Source organism: Bombina bombina, chromosome 5 (genome assembly GCF_027579735.1).
Source record: "Bombina bombina isolate aBomBom1 chromosome 5, aBomBom1.pri, whole genome shotgun sequence".
Lineage (NCBI taxonomy): Eukaryota > Metazoa > Chordata > Amphibia > Anura > Bombinatoridae > Bombina > Bombina bombina.
Genome location: NC_069503.1, coordinates 400184351 through 400204271, shown reverse-complemented (window position 1 = coordinate 400204271; position 19921 = coordinate 400184351). Strand labels below are relative to the sequence as shown.

The window sequence follows — 19921 nt, the reverse complement described above, 5'->3', positions numbered from 1 at the left end:
AGAGACAATGGCCTCTAGTTATCAATGTCTGTCGGACCTGAACCGACAGTGTGGATAAGGTCCGACAGACCTCGCTGAATACGGCGAGCAATACGCTCGCCGTATACAGCATTGCACCAGCAGCTCACAAGAGCTTCTGGTGCAACACCGCCCCCTACAGACTTGCGGCCAATCCCAGCAGGGGGATGTCAATCAACCCGATCGTACTCAATCGGGTTGTATTGTGGCGCTGTGTGTCCGCCTGCTCAGAGCAGGCGGACAGGTTATGGAGCAGCGGTCTTTGTGACCGCTGCTTCATAACTGCAGAAACACGGGGCATCAAGCTCCATTCGGAGCTTGATACATATACCCCAATAGCTGAGAACAGTGACTGTAGTCTAGTTACATCTAATTACAGCATAGATAAACTATGAAAACATATAGTGATGTGCTTGACATAGATTGTAGGTGAAAAAAATATAAGATCACATCAGTAATATTACCAGAAGTAACACTATTTATTAAAAGACAAACATACACAAAGCGTTAATCAGGATCTGTCAGAACATAATGATTTTAGTGTGATTTTATATTTTTCCAGATACCAAGCAGTTATAATACAACCTCAAATTAAAAGAAATGTCTTTGTTTTTTTGCACAAATATACTTTACATTATAACTTTTTCCTCAAGTAAAATAATAATAATAATAATAAAAAAACACAATTTATTCTTACCTCATAAATTCCTTTCTTGCTTGGTGGTGATAGTCCACAATTCATTATGGTTGGGAATTTATCGCCTGGCCTACACCAAGTGCTTTAATATCCCTCCTATTTCCCTGACCCTCTCAGTAGTATTTCGTATAGCCAAGAAAAGGAGGCAGAAGTAAGAAAGATAGTAGGGTAAATAGGTGCAAACTAGAACTGCCGATACCAGGAAAAAAACTGTATGGGTTTGTGGACTCTCACCACCGAGAAATAAAGGAATTTATCAGGTAAGAATAAATTATGTTTTTTTTTCTTATTGTGATGAGAGTCCACATTTTTTACTTTTGGGAACTAATACCCAAGTTGTGGAGTTCATGACAAAATGGGTGGGAAAAAAGTAAGGTAGGCACCTATTTACCAGGAACTACAGCCTGAAGAACATTCCTGCCAAAAGCTGATGCAGCCAAGGCAAAACATCAAAATTATAACATTTAGAGAAAGTGTGTAAAGAGGGCTATTTTGCAGACTTGCACATCGTTCCATTGATGCCTCGCCCCTGAATGGCCAAGAAATAGACACAGAACGAGTCAAATTAACTGTTATATGTAAGGTGGCAACTATCCCACCTCCAAGTAAATTCTGTGACTCGTCAACCATATAATGCTGTGGAATCTGTTGGTGCCCCACAAATAACTGACAATAACAAAAACCATGAAACTAAGGTAACCGAAATTGTCATCTGACCCTTAAGTTTAGCTTGAAAACAAAACAAATAAACAAGAAGACTGCCGAACTGTCAAAACTACTCAGCAGCCTGCAGCTAAAACTTTAAGCTCTGATTTAATCCAGATTAAGACATAAGGAAGGAATTACAAGTTCCTAATTAATATTTTCTGAAGTAGGGTGTCTATGCCTTCTCCTGGTGGCCAGGTGATAACTAACCAACAGTGGACTCATGGACTCTCACCACCTTTGGAAAGAAAGTAAATAAAGTTGTAATTCAGAACCATAATACAAAAACAATAGAAAAACATCTATACATATACAACTATCTATATACAGTATATCTATAATCTATCTATCTATCTATCCGATGCTTGTATTAGCAAGTGTCATTACACCACAATTCTCTGTAAATTTACTATAATCATTATGAACTCTGGTTAATTCAATAAAACAATGTAATATGTCACAACTCAAGCTATTTGATGTACCCACTATGTTAACTTTAGCCCCACACATGCATGGTCAGCTACTACTACCCTACTGTACTCTTCGCTGCTGTCTAAATGCGCACACATCCCAGAGCAGACCCATGGACCTCATAACTACCTATATCCACAGAGGTGATATCAACCCATCATATTCTTGCTGTATGGTTTGCACAAACATTGGATGAGCGGCGAATATATCATTGTTTGAAAAAAAGCTTTGTTCAAAGTGGGCCGGAAGTGGTGTGGGGGGGTATTTAACTCTTTCAAGAACAATGTTGAAATAAAATAAAGATACCTCTATCATTTTTTTCTACCAGAATTTCACATTTATTTTCCTTGTAGCTTTGTTTACCATCACTTTAAATGTGATTAAAATAAGTGTGTTGACAGTGATATAAAAATATAAGGTGTTGGACTGGGGAAGGTCTCAAAGATTTATATATATATATATATATATATATATATATATATATATATATATATATATATATGTGTGTGTGTGTGTGTAGATATATGTATGTATTTTTTTCAATGAGGTGACATTTTCACCACTTAGCCAATAGCCACGCTAGCCATATTTCACTGTGCCATAGGCTAGCACGGCTATTGGCTAAGTCTTAGCCAAAGCGCCCTTTTTGAGACTGTGGAAACATCTGTAACTACTTGGTTCTTAAATGGATGCAATAGAGATATATGTGTTTGAATTGCATGTGCACAGTGATCTTTTTACACATTATTTTTGTAACTATGATGCATTTTGTATATACCTCCAGGGTTAATGTTTGGGCTAGCATGGGCACTGACAGTGACAGTAAATATGCTCTGAGCTCAGAGCATATCTTTCAATCAACACCCATGTAAGTACAGTGAGCACATGGTGCCAATTTAAAAATACAAAGGCTAATGCTAATGTAATTGTATTTTACAGCTTTTAGAGCCCCAACATATTTCTGATTTCCATGTGCCTCATCTGGCTAAAAACAAAATATCTCTCTGTGAAAGGCTGTGGTTCTGCAAATAAATACCTACAAACAATTAAACAAAGACACAGTACCTACAGACCAGTAAGTGAACTTGCAATATATGTAGTTCTGTAAATGAGACTTCAGTACTTCTCAACAGGTAACTGAAGCTGCAATAGCTACTGACCTGCTGAGAGAATTTTCAGCATATATACCCCAACACATGAAGCAGCAGTACTGCCCACTGACAGCAGACGGTAGCTACTAACTGGCAAGAGGAACAGGCTATGGTTACAACCCAAGTGCAGCTGCAATATATACTGACTACATGAGAAACAGATCTAACCCAGAAAGTGAAATATAGCATAGACAGTATAATATTACAAATGTAACTGCATTAGCTGTCATTTCAATACAAGGCTGCAAGGAAAGCTGTACAACCTGAAAGTAAAGATGCAATTGTAACAATCTAAAACATCTATTCCTTTATAATAAATTAACAAATTGCTATTGTTTATTAACATGAATGTCCAAATTTATGCCATAATAAGTTTATGATTATTTAATCAACCTAAACTAGGGGTTTATGGGTTAAGAAATCTGCAACAGAACTACCTGAATGTATGAGTTATGTATTTACTGTAAGACACCAACATTGGAATTGTTTTGGCGGTTTTGCACTATTGTTTGCATATAACTTTGCCATTTATCCCTGCAAAGCGGTTAAACACATAGTTAAAGTCAGCCCCAGAGCAGCAATGTGTTACTGGAACCTAGCTGAAGACATCTGTTGAGCCAATGACAAGAGACAAATTTGTGCAACCACCAATCACCAGCTAGCTGCCAGTAGCCTATCTAGTTTTGCTTTTCAGCAAAGGATACCAAAAGAACAAAGTAAATTTGATAAGTCAACTGAAAAGTTTCTTAAAATTGCATGTTCTATCTGCTATCTGAATCATGAAAGTTTAATGACTTTCATGCCCCTTTAAACTTGCAAGAATTAAAAAACTGTGAAACTAAATCATCACTGCAATTGAAAGTTAAATAGCTAGAACACAGATGTATATAAATTGATGGCTACAATATAGTAAGTAACACATATATTAGTAACTTACAATATAACAGGAAGGATATAAATGATAGTTATGTTAGAGAACACAAACGTACACTATCTATAGGCAAAATAAGGGATGAAACTCTCATACATTTTAAATGACTTTAGAAACCTGCTGTCCTGATATCCGTGCACACTGACTGCTACATTATCCACAGCTGCTGAGCAGGCTGGGATTTCACTTGTGATGAATGTAGCTAATATGTTGAAGGGTTTGGACAGAACTCTAATTGGAAAAAGGAATAAAAAAAATAACCAAACACTAGCGAGAGTTTGAAAAAATAAATAATCAAATAATTTATTTGTAGAGACTTAAAAAATATATATATATATATATAAATGAAAGCACAATAACCTACATGGCACAGATCAATAAGATTTTGGCTTAAATTATTAAGGGCTTATTTATTCCTATTGTGATCTGTATAACAGAGTTATAGCCTCCTATAACCCCCACTGAATGTATTATTGATACATTAAACCTAAACTTTCCACAAAGGAATTAAAATATAAAGGCTTCTTTACAGCGCAGAAACGATCTATTTTGTTAGTTTTTATTTTACATCTGGTCTTGGAATGACGTTTGTAGCAAAGGAATAATTAATCTGGTATACAGTATCTGCAGCTGTGCCAAATATCTTCTTCATTACAGCTAAAAAAGAAAAAATAAATATATTTTTGGGGGCAGAACGGCTGGTTTCTAAGTTGCAAATAATGCAAATCATAAGAAAATATACAATTAAAGGGATACCAAACCCAATTTTTTTTCTTTCATGATTCAGATAGAGTATGCAATTTAAGCAACTTTCTAATTTAGTCCTATTATCAATTTTTCTTCGTTTTCTTGCTATCTTTTTTTTAAAAAAAAACAGGAATGTAAAGCTTAGGAGCCGGCCCATTTTAGGTTCAGCACCCTGGATAGCGCTTGTTTATTGGTGGCTACATTTAGACACCAATAAGCAAGCATAACTTAGGTTCTGAACCAAAAATAAGCCGGCTCCTAAGTTGAAATTTCTGCTTTTCTAAAAAAAGATACAAAGAGAACGAAGAAAAAATGACAATAGGAGTAAATTAGAAAGTTGCTTAAAATTGCATGCTCTATTTGAATCATGAAAGAAAAAAAAAATGGGTTTAGTATCCCTTTAAGATTAGTGTCCACATTTTATTTCACAAGCATATGCAACATAATATACCATTTATGGTTCCTGCACAGTTGCAGACCAAAAAACAAGATAGAAAAAAAGAGAAACCAGCCTTCAGTTATTTTTTAAAATCACGCAAAAATACTACAAACAAGAGTGTCAAAAAAAAAATAACAGTCAAATGAGTAAGACCAATCTAATTGTATAATAGGTAGCGTCATAAGTGAAATTTGTGGATTTCATTTCTATGCTGTCAAGAAAAATGTATTTAAAATGATTCAAGTAAAATTTAAGCTATATTCCATAGTACCAATCTTATTAGTTCTCATGCTCCTGCATGGACTGAACTCTTGACCCTTTGGGTAATCAGCCTTAGCTTCTTGATGGAACAATCCACGTTTTACCTCTGTTATTGCCACAGCGACCAATACATTTTTGTTTCTTCAACTTGAAATGTTGACATTTTGTTATGTTAGAATAAAATAAAAAAAACTTAAATTCTGCATTCTGAAAAGGGAATACATTTTTTATATAAAATTATTAAAAATATATAATAAAAATGTAGGTTAATGTTATAAACAACACTGGTGGAGTTAACAAATGGTAATATCATTAAGCTTAATTTTTTTTTATTTTTTTTTAAATGCAGAACAGGGAAAAAAGCTACCATTACTTGGTGAATTTTTAAGCAATACAATCCAAAAAGAAAACAACTGCTGGAAAAAAAGTTAAAGGGTAAAATAGTTATCTAAAATACATTTTAAATACCTTACAATATAAAAAAAAATAATTTCCATAATAAAACAATTTAAATATCCAGGACATTTTATATATATATATATATATATATATATATATATATATATATATATATATATATATATATATATATATATATATATAATTGTAAGAGAAGCAAATGTTGCATTTACCCTTGCATAATAAATAAGTCAATAAAATAAATCTATAGTTATATCTTCTAAACATACCCACATAAGTGGAACAAGAAAAAAAAATCAATGACCATAATATGTTTCTACATGAATAATATCTCATTAAATGGATGAGGCTACTAAAACTCCAAAAGCAATGCATACTGTGACCATGCAAGGAAATCTGAATACTGAGAATGCTGGGTAACAGTTTACTGACTGCCTTCCTCTATACGCCTGGTTTCTGCTTGGATCTCTGAACTTGATCTGTCACCTACCCCCTTGTATCACCTACTCCTTTTTATTCAGTGAGAACACTGCCTCCCAATGACAGTAAATACAGTATATTTGGATAATCACCAAATGCATCATAACAAGACAATGCAATAGCACTTAGGGGCACTTGTTTCTGGCCAGCCTGCAGGCTCGCCAGAAACAGCAGTTATGAAGCAGCGGTCACAAAGACCGTTGCTCCATAACCTGTCCGCCTGCTCTGAGCAGGCGGACAGACATCGCCGGAAATCAACCGAGTACGATCGGGTTGATTGACACCCCCCTGCTGGTGGCCCATTGGCCGCGAGTCTGCAGGGGGCGGCGTTCCACCAGCAGCTCTTGTGAGCTGCTGGTGCAATGCTGAATACGGCGAGCGTATTGCTCGCCGTATTCAGCGAGGTCTGTTGGACCTGATCCGCACTATCGGATCAGGTCCGACAGACCTTGATAAATAAAGGCCTTAGTCTGAACTTCAAATGAGTAGTAGATTTTTTATGACACATTATTATTATTATTCTTTATAAAACGCCAACAGATTCCGCAGTTTACAAACAAATACAGGGGGAATTGAGGGCCCTATTCCCATGGGAATTTACATTTCAAAGTTATGTCTATTTCCACTCCTCCTGTATCATATGACAGCCATCAGCCAATCACAAATGCATATACGTATATTCTGTGAATTCTTGCACATGCTCAGTAGGAGCTGGTGACTCAAAAAGTGTAAATATAAAAAAAGACTGTGCACATTTTGTTAACAGAAGTAAATTGGAAAGTTGTTTACAATTGCATGTTCTATCTGAATCATGAAAGTTTAATTTTGACTTGAGTGTATCTTTAACAGATCACAAATACTGTCACCTGATTATAATTACAGCACTAAGGTGTATGGACTACAGTACTAGGTTGTCACTGAGGGTCCAAACCCAGATAGCTCCAACATTATGAAATAACATTATAGATGGATGAATTAATGAATGGATGGACAGATATTTATACCGGCTGGAATCCAAACTTGCTATGGTTTCTTTAATGTACTCCACAAGTGGACTCTATTTTGCTTGGGCACTGGATGCAGCACTATAAGGGGCCAGCTTACTAGCTGATGGGGTGACTGACCAGGCCTCCCAAATAGAGAACAATACAGAGGACTGGCCTGGCAGTTGAGGCTACTCTAAAGGATATTGGACATATTGTCTGCTAAAACCTGAGCTCCCATAGGTGACTTAAAAAGTACTTTATTTTAAGCTGGACAAAAGGAAAATGTTTTGTGTCTGTCTGTACTAAAAACTAGTGGTACTGGTAAAGTAAAGAAAATGAACACAATCAATTAGCTATAGTGAAGACATCTTTCTGGCAGGTGTTATATGCAAGGAAAACAGATGCTGCAAATTCAATAAGAACTGCAGCACTCATTGTGACATTGATGCATGGCCCGCTATAAACTTGTAAATTCTAACCAGAGGGGCAGAGGATCATGATTCACATTACCAATTACGGCAGGAATAAGTGGACATATTGATCCGTGAGGAGTAGAAAAAAATATTTGCTGTGTTTCTTGGAAATCCAAGATAAACCCATTAATAAAAGCTTCACTCTTTTCAATGATGTTGTTCTTCGGTTTAATTTCTAATGCCTCTTAAATCACAGGACTTTGTCCTGTATGTAATTGGGTCAGGAACAGATCCGATTCATTAGTGACATTAAGGTTTCTATTTTTGAACTGCAGGATCGAGATAACAGCTCTGTTGCTGCTGAACAACTGCAAGCTAGTTACAGGACACAAAATGACCTAAATTTATTGCTGTGATAGGATTTACTATTCCTGATTTCCTATTCATAAAATAAGATTTAAAAGACCCTCCCAACATAATTAACCTTGTGGTTCCCGTATAGGGACACTCAAGTAAAATTTTTACTTATATGATTCAGATGCATGCAACTTTAAACAATTTTCCTATTTAATTTAATTAGCAAAATGTGCACAGTCTTTTTATATTTAGACTTTTTGAGTCACCAGTTTCTACTGAGCATGTGCAAGAATTCACAAATTATACATATATGCATTTGTGATTGGCTAATGGGTGTCACATGATACAGGAGGAGTGGAAATAGACTGAAATTTGTCAGAAAAAAATCTACTACTCATTTGAAGCTCAGACTAAGTGCTATTGCACTGTCTTTTTATCATGTATTTGTTGATTATGCAAATCTACTGTATTTACTGGTCCTTTAATGTTACAATGCAAGCGCTTAAAGGGACATTATACACTCATTTTTTATTTATTTTTTGCATATATATTTTGTAGACGATCTATTTATAAAGCCCATAAAGTTTGATTTTTTTTTAAATAACATTGCTCTGATTTTCTGTCTCCTAACCAAGCCCCAAAGTTTTATGAGAATACCGTCAGCTACCTTCTCCAGCTTGCTCCTGTTTGTGTAAAGGGTCTTTTCATATGCAAAAGAAGGGGGAGGGGGGAGTGTCTTATTTCCCACTTGCAGTGGGCTTTCCAACTAACTTTTCAACATAGGTAAACTGAGAGTTTCTAAGTAAGTCTTTAAACAGTTTTATACTGGATTTTTATATCAGTATCTGGGCATCTTGTTCTTTATAGTAGTGTCTATTACATGCAGTTATATGAAAATGAGTGTATACTGTCCCTTTAAAGGGACATAAGAGTACCCAAAGAACCTAACATTAAAGGGACAGTACATGATGATACCTAATATACCGCCTTCATTCTATGGAAACTGGACAGCAATAACTCAGTTAAAGAGACACTCAAGTCAAAATAAACTTTTATGATTCAGATAGAACATGCAGTTTTAAGACACTTTCCAATTTACATCCATTATACAAGATCGTATTGAGCATGTGCACAAGTTCACAAGGTATACGTATACTAGTCTGTGATTGGCTGATGTCTGTCACATGAAATGTCAGAAAAAAATCTACTTCTTATTTGAAATTCAGAGTAAGTGGTATAACTTAATATGTTATATACTAATCTCAAGGTGTTTACTTTCCCTTTAATGTTAGGTTCTTTTAACATTGATCTAATATGCATCCATGCTCGTGTGTCACATGCATCTGCTAACTAAATAGGGAAGCATTAGCCTTGTAGGCAAATTATTAGTCTGCAAATAAAAGAGACCTCACAATTCTAAAAATAAAAAGGCTGTTTTAGCTTTTTCTCAGTAGAAGTGTGTGGGAACTCATTGGTACATATGCTTTGAGCACACATCATGCATCCCTGTTAGCACAGGAAGGTTACCACTCCAGCATGCAATTATTATTGTTATTATCAGTTATCTGTAGAGTGGCAACAAATTATGCACAGCTAATGCTACCATTATCTATTACTTTAACTCCTTAGTTGGCAAGAAAAAGCAGCGCAATGAAGGGGTAAAATCACTGTACGATGCATGGAGTGTTGATTTACACCCATTTATTGCCCCACACATACAGAAAAATCAAGTTGTTAAATCCCTGAGTGGTGATCAAATATAAGTGATTTAACCCCTTAATTGTCTGGAACAAACAGATTCCAGTTATTTAACACCTTATTGCCTGGTATACACACGAGGTTAAATCACTGTGGCATATCACACTTGCAGAAGGGAGTTAGTTGCCCTAAAGCATGCAGAAGCTATTTAATTTATCACAAAGTCCTCACCTTTATTGCTCTGGAATGGACTCAGCCATGAGTGGTACCCTTCTTCTGTCACCACCTCATGCAGAGCATTGAAAGGAGGGAAGGGAACAACAAATGCACTGTGCCTGGCTGCTGCTTAGAGATCTGGCAGCCAGGAGGAAGTGTGCACGCCACACAAATGGCTTAATTACTCAGGGCGTTACTAGGTTATCTGGTGCCTGGGATTTGTCAAGACCTGGGTTAAAGTCTAGATAAGAATTAATACCTCATGGTTTATTAGCCATATAAATAAGCTACCATGGTATAAATTATATAAGCAACATGTTTTGCAATGCAGCAGGTGACATTTTTATTTTATACCGAACAGATTGCCATCTTCCTTATAAATGTGATCAACAAACATTCATGTGCATCATCCACACACAACACTACTTGTAAAACCAATGCCAAACTACAATTGAACATTAATGTATTTATATAGCTATATCAATGCTGTGTAATGAAAATAAATCAATGCATTGCACAAGGCTACTGTGCAAAACCATCTGAGAGAGCTCCCAGCAAAAGAATGCTGCCTTTTCAATGCTCAGAACAAGAGACAAACCCCTAACAGACAGCAGCATTTGTAAAAGCACCAGTTTCTCTTCACCCTGTACAATGCGCCCTTTGTCTGCGCTGGCATCAGACCCCCTTTCTGCAGACCTTGCTATACAGAAAGCAAAGTGTCACGAAAAAAAAAGAGACTATGGGGCCTTACAACCACTTATCCTCGTTATTGGATGCTGCTCACTTTGTCAATATGTTTTCTCGGTATGTGTGAGATCTATGTTCCTTGGAGTGGTGGAAATACATTAAAGGATTAAAGATATCATGAATAAATATATGTGTCTTCCTTTTGTAAAATGAATTAATCAGTTAAGTAAATAAATAAAAATAGTGGAGGAGGTTTGGCAACAGCAGATGTGTAGGAGACACAAGGCTGTTTCAATATAAAAGTGAGAATTTAACCCAATGGAAGGGTCGATATAGTGACTTTGTCTGACTTAATGCAAGAAATACAAATATGACAGAGACCAGGGACTGTGCTGAAGCAGCAGGATATACTGAGATGTGTCACATGCCAATACTCACACAAGAAAGGACATTCTTCCACACAAAAAATGAAATGCTCTAATTAATTATAAATGTAACTTTTGCATTAGTGACTTGAGTTTACTATGTGTTTAACCCTCACAAATGGGTTAAATACATTGGTACCGCTCCACTGGGCAGCTGCTGGCATTGCAGTTCCTGAGCAGGAAATGGCTGGTCAACCAATCAGGAGGAGTTGCAGTAGCGCAAACCTGCCAATCATCATCTGGTTCTGCTTAGGAGCTGCAAGCGTTTGTGGCTCAAGCCAGAAATACAAACATTACAAAATCTAACACTTTATGTGAGAAGGGATATAACATAAAAATAAAATGTTACTAAGCATTTAATAAAATATTTCATTCATGTGGCAGACAAAATACCACATGTGGACTAGTATGTATAATTATTTAGAGACTACAGTACTAGATATCTTTCATTATCTGTTAGAAAAAAAGAGAAAAGGTATAACCACTAGGCACATACTAAGTTAATGGGTAAGGTAGGGGGCAAAGAATAAAACATAACTTTGAATTAAATATATTAAAAAAGTATCAGTATGAGATACTACTTAAAAACAATTAAAAAGAATACATAAAGCATTGCCCGGTAATTTAGGATAGAATCAATGTGGCTAAATCCAGTAATGTCTATACACACACTAAAGAAAAAACAATGTTCTGTAATAAGGAGTATGTACGGATTCAGTGGCCCATTGTAAAACATCCAGCATCATGAAAAAGGCCTCTGATAAAGCTCAGGCGAAACGCGCATCCGGCGTTCGCCTGCCGTGGTGCATCTAAGATTTAATTTTGGTTTACATTGTATAGCCTTTATGGTATAGCACACTAAAAAGCATTACTATGTTACTTGCTTTTTTTAGTTTGAGAGTTGGATCAAGCCCTCTAGCATCAGTATATTTTGATAAGCCCACTTATTTCCCACTGAATGGCCCTTGATGCCTTGTTTCCACACAAGCCTTCAGGCTCGCCGGAAACAGCAGCTAAGAAGCAGCGGTCTTAAGACCGCTGCTCCTTAACTCGTCCGCCTGCTCTGAGGCTGCGGACATCAATCCGCCCGATCGCATAGAATCAGGTTGATTGACACCCCCTGCCGGTGGGCCGATTGTCCACAAATCTACAGGGGGGCGGCATTGCACAAGCAGTTCACCAGAACTGCTTGTTTAATGTTAAATGCCGACAGCGTATGCTGTCGGCATTAAGCGATGTCTGTCAGACATGATCCACTGAGCGGATCATGTCGGACAGACAGTTGATAAATTGGCCCCATAGTCTTAATTGTGTGAGGGATCCTTTTCATGACGCAATGGGCCACTGAATCCGTACATACTCCTCATTATAGAACATTGCTTTTTCTTTAGTGTGTGTATAGACATCACTGGATTTAGCCACATTGTTTCTATCCTAAATTACCAGGCAGTGCTATATGTATTCTTTTTTAATTGTTTTTAGTAGTATCTTAAACTTTTTAATATATTTAATTAAAAGTTATGTTTTATTCTTTGCCCCCTATCTTACCGATTAACTTAGTGTGTGCCTAGTGGTTATACATTCTCTCTTTTTTTCTAACCAATATTTTCATATACTGTATACCCTGGCACCCCCCTCTTCTCACCTTTGGATGGGTGAGCACATGGGATATTGATGCATGATTGATTACACTGGTTATAGTTCAGTATCCTCCCCTTTATTTTTGTAAATCTTTTATTATCTAACTCAAAGAAAAATATATAAATAATACTCGATAACAAACTGTGCTCACAAATATAACACAAGTTTGCACACACAATTTATAGACTACTGATGGCTCTGTACTTATACAAGGTGTGTTCATGAGACTCAGACAGCAAGTGACAATGGGTAGCATGTAGGGAGAGCATATTCTGGCTATAAGAAATTAGGTTTATATGGGGTCCATCAGGTGGACCTCAGTCTGCTCTAAACTGAAGTTACACTATGCTTAACGTTAATCTTTGTAACTTTTGACAATATACTGTACGTGTTCTAATTATACTGGGCAGAGAGATGGGTGGTGTCATTTCATTTATGGACCCAAGAAGCATAATGTCTTGAGCCGGCCCTGTTTGTGTCAGCCATATTTAGCCCTTGGAGGCCATGTACTGTTCAGTTACCTTAAAAGGACACTAAACTACTTTATAATGGGTACAACTCACTATGCTATTGCTTTTCCTCCTGTTGCTGCAACTCTTTTGTGTTCCTATTTTAACCCCTGCAAAGTTGTCGGATCATGAAGTTCCACCTCTTTGTACTGGGGGCTACCTTCTTGGAGCACAGGTATTCTCATAAACTGTGACATAATTATTGTGCATTAATATATCAATGAGCTTGTCAACTTTGTGACAACTGTATATTGTGCTTCAGGTTAGGGTATACCATACACAGCAGGAGCTTTACATTTTTTTGCAATGGCTTTATTGCTCTATATTATTGGTGCATGTTTTTTAAAATATATTTTGTGTAACTGCAAAGCTGTGTACAAATGCAAAAATATAAAGCTCATACAATGTACAGTAAACTCCAAGCAAATGATACAGCTGTCAAAAAGTGGGCAATATAATAGAAGCAGTGCACACTCAGAGATCAGTCACATGCTGTGAGAATACATGAGCTACAAGATGGTGGCGCCCAGTATGAAGAGGCGGAGCTTCAGTATCTGGCACTGTTAAACTATTGATTTGAAAAGAGCTGTAGGAACAGGATGAAAATCAACTACATGGTGAGTAGTTACTATTCATTTTATATTTGTGCTCAGCAGTTTAATGTCCCTTGAATGCAACATGAGGCGTATATTTACTATGTGGACAATGGCACATTAGCTTACCTTGCATCCCTCGCATGCACTGACTCCATAGTGATATCCCGAGGACTTGTCCTGACACACAAAACAGGGCTTGTAAACTCGAGGTGGTGGAGGAGGAGAGGGAGGACTGGGTACCAGCTCTTCTGAACTGGTGCTCTGCGTTTCGATGGCTACAATAAAAAAAAGTGAAAACCGCCTTTAGGTAGATCATATTTTTTTGTTTTTAATAAATTGGATAATCTCTATAGGACTCAAATGCTACATTTTTAGAACAGCAATTCTCAAAAAGATTGTCAGCACCCTACAGTGTCACAAATCTCAGCAGGGGGCATCACAATTATTGCCAACTTGATAATATTTCCGAATTATTTATCTTAAAATGTTCATAGGGACATATATATATATATATATATATATATATATATACTATATATATATATATATATATATATATATATATATATATATATATATATATATATATATATATATATATATATATATATATATATATTAATATTACCAATATTTACTTATTAGTTCAGAGTATTTTTTTGTCTCGTATCACAAAATTGCATTCAAAGAATAGACACATTTTTGAGGTGTCACATAAACAGGTGTCAATGTACAATACATTTTTGAACAAACCCCCCTTAAAATAGAATACCAACAAAATTAAAATAAAACAGCTGTGTGGCATTTAACTTTATATTTAAAAACAAACAATAATGATAATAATACAACTACAATCTATACATTTACAGCTTTAGCCATTCAGTCCTTGATATAAAAATACATCATTAGATATAAAAGATAACAAATAGTATTGCACTCATTCTGCACATCACATGAATTAAATATAAAAACTGAAAAAAATATCAGAAAAAAATTCATGTGGAACAACTGTGGCAGATTTTTGTTTTGCCTGAATGGATGATGGGAATGTACATAAGGCAGAAGGTGAGCCTTGCTGTGATTTGAAACCAAGTGCAAATAGTTGTGGTCTTTGCTTTGTCCTACAAAATCAGGGAAGCAGGGCTATAATGCATTAAAGAGCATCTCCACTGTCTAAAAACACAGGAAAGCTCTTACTTGCAAAGCACAGCGGTGCAGCATGAATGCTCATCAGACAGCCTACAACAGCTATTTCTCCAACATAGGTGTGTCCGGTCCACGGCGTCATCCTTACTTGTGGGATATTCTCTTCCCCAACAGGAAATGGCAAAGAGCCCAGCAAAGCTGGTCACATGATCCCTCCTAGGCTCCGCCTTCCCCAGTCATTCTCTTTGCCGTTGTACAGGCAACATCTCCACGGAGATGGCTTAGAGTTTTTTAGTGTTTAACTGTAGTTTTTATTATTCAATCAAGAGTTTGTTATTTTAAAATAGTGCTGGTATGTACTATTTACTCTGAAACAGAAAAGAGATGAAGATTTCTGTTTGTAAGAGGAAAATGATTTTAGCAACCGTTACTAAAATCGATGCCTGTTCCACACAGGACTGTTGAGAGGAATTAACTTCAGTTGGGGGAACAGTGAGCAGACTTTTGCTGCTTGAGGTATGACACATTCTAACAAGACGATGTAATGCTGGAAGCTGTCATTTTCCCTATGGGATCCGGTAAGCCATTTTTATTACAGACAGAATAATAAGGGCTTCACAAGGGCTTTTTAAGACTGTAGACATTTTCTGGGCTAAATCGATTTACATATTTTATACTCCATAGCCTTGAGGAATTATTTTAATCTTGGGAATTTTGTAAAATAACCGGCAGGCACTGTATTGGACACCTTATTCTCTAGGGGCTTTCCCTAATCATAGGCAGAGTCTCATTTTCGCGCCTGTATTGCGCACTTGTTTTTGAGAAGCATGACATGCAGATGCATGTGTGAGGAGCTCTGATACATAGAAAAGACTTTCTGAAGGCGTCATTTGGTATCGTATTCCCCTTTGGGCTTGGTTGGGTCTCAGCAAAGCAGATACCAGGGACTGTAAAGGGGTTAAATATAAAAACGGCTCTGGTTCCGTTATTTTAAGGGTTAAAGCTTCCAAATTTGGTGTGCAATACTTTTAAGGCTTTAAGACACTGTGGTGAAATTTTGGTGAATTTTGAACAATTCCTTCATATTTTTTCGCAATTGCAGTAATAAAGTGTGTTCAGTTTAAAATTTAAAGTGACAGTAACGGTTTTATTTTAAAACGTTTTTTGTACTTTGTTATCAAGTTTATGCCTGTTTAACATGTCTGAACTACCAGATAGACTGTGTTCTGAATGTGGGGAAGCCAAGGTTCCTTCTCATTTAAATAGATGTGATTTATGTGACACAAAATTTAGAGAAAATAATGCCCAAGATGATTCCTCAAGTGAGGGGAGTAAGCATGGTACTGCATCATCCCCTCCTTCGTCTACACCAGTCTTGCCCACACAGGAGGCCCCTAGTACATCTAGCGCGCCAATACTCCTTACTATGCAACAATTAACGGCTGTAATGGATAATTCTATCAAAAACATTTTAGCCAAAATGCCCACTTATCAGCGAAAGCGCGACTGCTCTGTTTTAGAAAATACTGAAGAGCATGAGGACGCTGATGATATTGTTTCTGAAGGGCCCCTACACCAGTCTGAGGGGGCCAGGGAGGTTTTGTCTGAGGGAGAAATTTCAGATTCAGGGAAAATTTCTCAACAAGCTGAACCTGATGTGATTACATTTAAATTTAAGTTGGAACATCTCCGCGCTCTGCTTAAGGAGGTGTTATCCACTCTGGATGATTGTGAGAATTTGGTCGTTCCAGAGAAACTATGTAAAATGGACAAGTTCCTAGAGGTCCCGGGGCCTCCCGAAGCTTTTCCTATACCCAAGCGGGTGGCGGACATTGTAAATAAAGAATGGGAAAGGCCCGGTATACCTTTCGTCCCTCCCCCCATATTTAAAAAATTGTTTCCTATGGTCGACCCCAGAAAGGACTTATGGCAGACAGTCCCCAAGGTCGAGGGGGCGGTTTCTACTCTAAACAAACGCACCACTATACCCATAGAAGATAGTTGTGCTTTCAAAGATCCTATGGATAAAAAATTAGAAGGTTTGCTTAAAAAGATGTTTGTTCAGCAAGGTTACCTTCTACAACCAATTTCATGCATTGTCCCTGTCACTACAGCCACGTGTTTCTGGTTCGATGAACTAGAAAAGGCGTTCATTAATAATTCTTCTTCTTATGAGGAGATTATGGACAGAATTCGTGCTCTCAAATTGGCTAATTCTTTCACCCTAGACGCCACTTTGCAATTGGCTAGGTTAGCGGCAAAAAATTCTGGGTTTGCTATTGTGGCGCGCAGAGCGCTTTGGTTAAAATCTTGGTCAGCGGATGCGTCTTCCAAGAACAAATTGCTTAACATTCCTTTCAAGGGGAAAACGTTGTTTGGCCCTGACTTGAAAGAGATTATCTCTGATATCACTGGGGGCAAGGGCCACGCCCTTCCTCAGGATAGGTCTTTCAAGGCCAAAAATAAACCTAATTTTCGTCCCTTTCGCAGAAACGGACCAGCCCCAAGTGCTACGTCAAGGCTGGAACAAAGGAAAGCAGGCCAAGAAACCTGCCACTGCTACCAAGACAGCATGAGATGTTGGCCCCCGATCCGGGACCGGATCTGGTGGGGGGCAGACTCTCTCTCTTCGCTCAGGCTTGGGCAAGAGATGTTCTGGATCCTTGGGCACTAGAAATAGTCTCCCAAGGTTATCTTCTGGAATTCAAGGGGCCTCCCCCAAGGGGGAGGTTCCACAGGTCTCAATTGTCTTCAGACCACATAAAAAAAACAGGCATTCTTGCATTGTGTAGAAGACCTGTTAAAAATGGGAGTGATTCATCCTGTTCCATTAGGAGAACAAGGGATGGGGTTCTACTCCAATCTGTTCGTAGTTCTCAAAAAAGAGGGAACGTTCAGACCAATCTTAGATCTCAAGATCCTAAACAAGTTTCTCAAGGTTCCATCGTTCAAAATGGAAACCATTCGAACAATTCTTCCTTCCATCCAGGAAGGTCAATTCATGACCACGGTGGATTTAAAGGATGCGTATCTACATATTCCTATCCACAAGGAACATCATCGGTTCCTAAGGTTCGCATTCCTGGACAAGCATTACCAGTTTGTGGCACTTCCGTTCGGATTAGCCACTGCTCCAAGGATTTTCACAAAGGTACTAGGGTCCCTTCTAGCGGTGCTAAGACCAAGGGGCATTGCAGTAGTACCTTACTTGGACGACATTCTGATTCAAGCGTCGTCCCTTCCTCAAGCAAAGGCTCACACGGACATTGTCCTGGCCTTTCTCAGATCTCACGGATGGAAAGTGAACGTAGAAAAGAGTTCTCTATCTCCGTCAACAAGGGTTCCCTTCTTGGGAACAATAATAGACTCCTTAGAAATGAGGATTTTTCTGACAGAGGCCAGAAAAACAAAACTTCTGAACTCTTGTCAAATGCTTCATTCTGTTCCTCTTCCTTCCATAGCGCAGTGCATGGAAGTAATAGGTTTGATGGTAGCGGCAATGGACATAGTTCCTTTTGCGCGCATTCATCTAAGACCATTACAACTGTGCATGCTCAGTCAGTGGAATGGGGACTATACAGACTTGTCTCCGACGATACAAGTAAATCAGAGGACCAGGGATTCACTCCGTTGGTGGCTGTCCCTGGACAACCTGTCACAGGGGATGAGCTTCCGCAGACCAGAGTGGGTCATTGTCACGACCGACGCCAGTCTGGTGGGCTGGGGCGCGGTCTGGGGACCCCTGAAAGCTCAGGGTTTTTGGTCTCGGGAAGAATCTCTTCTACCGATAAATATTCTGGAACTGAGAGCGATATTCAATGCTCTCAAGGCTTGGCCTCAGCTAGCAAAGGCCAAGTTCATACGGTTTCAATCAGACAACATGACAACTGTTGCGTACATCAACCATCAGGGGGGAACAAGGAGTTCCCTGGCAATGGAAGAAGTGACCAAAATCATTCAATGGGCGGAGACTCACTCCTGCCACTTGTCTGCAATCCACATCCCAGGAGTGGAAAATTGGGAAGCGGATTTTCTGAGTCATCAGACATTTCATCCGGGGGAGTGGGAACTCCATCCGGAAATCTTTGCCCAAATTACTCAACTGTGGGGCATTCCAGACATGGATCTGATGGCCTCTCGTCAGAACTTCAAGGTTCCTTGCTACGGGTCCAGATCCAGGGATCCCAAGGCGACTCTAGTAGATGCACTAGTAGCACCTTGGACCTTCAAACTAGCTTATGTATTCCCGCCGTTTCCTCTCATCCCCAGGCTGGTAGCCAGGATCAATCAGGAGAGGGCATCGGTGATCTTGATAGCTCCTGCGTGGCCACGCAGGACTTGGTATGCAGACCTGGTGAATATGTCATTGGCTCCACCATGGAAGCTACCTTTGAGACGAGACCTTCTTGTTCAAGGTCCGTTCGAACATCCGAATCTGGTCTCACTCCAACTGACTGCTTGGAGATTGAACGCTTGATCTTATCAAAGCGAGGGTTCTCAGATTCTGTCATTGATACTCTTGTTCAGGCCAGAAAGCCTGTAACTAGAAAAATTTACCACAAAATATGGAAAAAATATATCTGTTGGTGTGAATCTAAAGGATTCCCTTGGGACAAGGTAAAAATTCCTAAGATTCTATCCTTTCTTCAAGAAGGTTTGGAGAAAGGATTATCTGCAAGTTCCTTGAAGGGTCAGATTTCTGCCTTGTCTGTGTTACTTCACAAAAAGCTGGCAGCTGTGCCAGATGTTCAAGCCTTTGTTCAGGCTCTGGTTAGAATCAAGCCTGTTTACAAACCTTTGACTCCTCCTTGGAGTCTCAATTTAGTACATTCCGTTGATATTAAGTTATTATCTTGGAAAGTTTTGTTTTTGGTTGCAATTTCTTCTGCTAGAAGAGTTTCAGAATTATCTGCTCTGCAGTGTTCTC

At 38.1% G+C, this 19921-nt stretch overlaps 1 protein-coding gene across 1 annotated transcript in view; it reads right to left on the bottom strand.

The window, feature by feature from the left end:
* Positions 1-19921, bottom strand: part of RARB (retinoic acid receptor beta) — a 443986-nt gene that overhangs the window by 342246 nt on the left and 81819 nt on the right. Inside the window, exon 2 of the mRNA XM_053714235.1 lies at positions 13975-14123. Within this exon, the coding sequence (XP_053570210.1) occupies positions 13975-14123 (149 nt within the window). The remainder of the gene's footprint in view (positions 1-13974; positions 14124-19921) is intronic.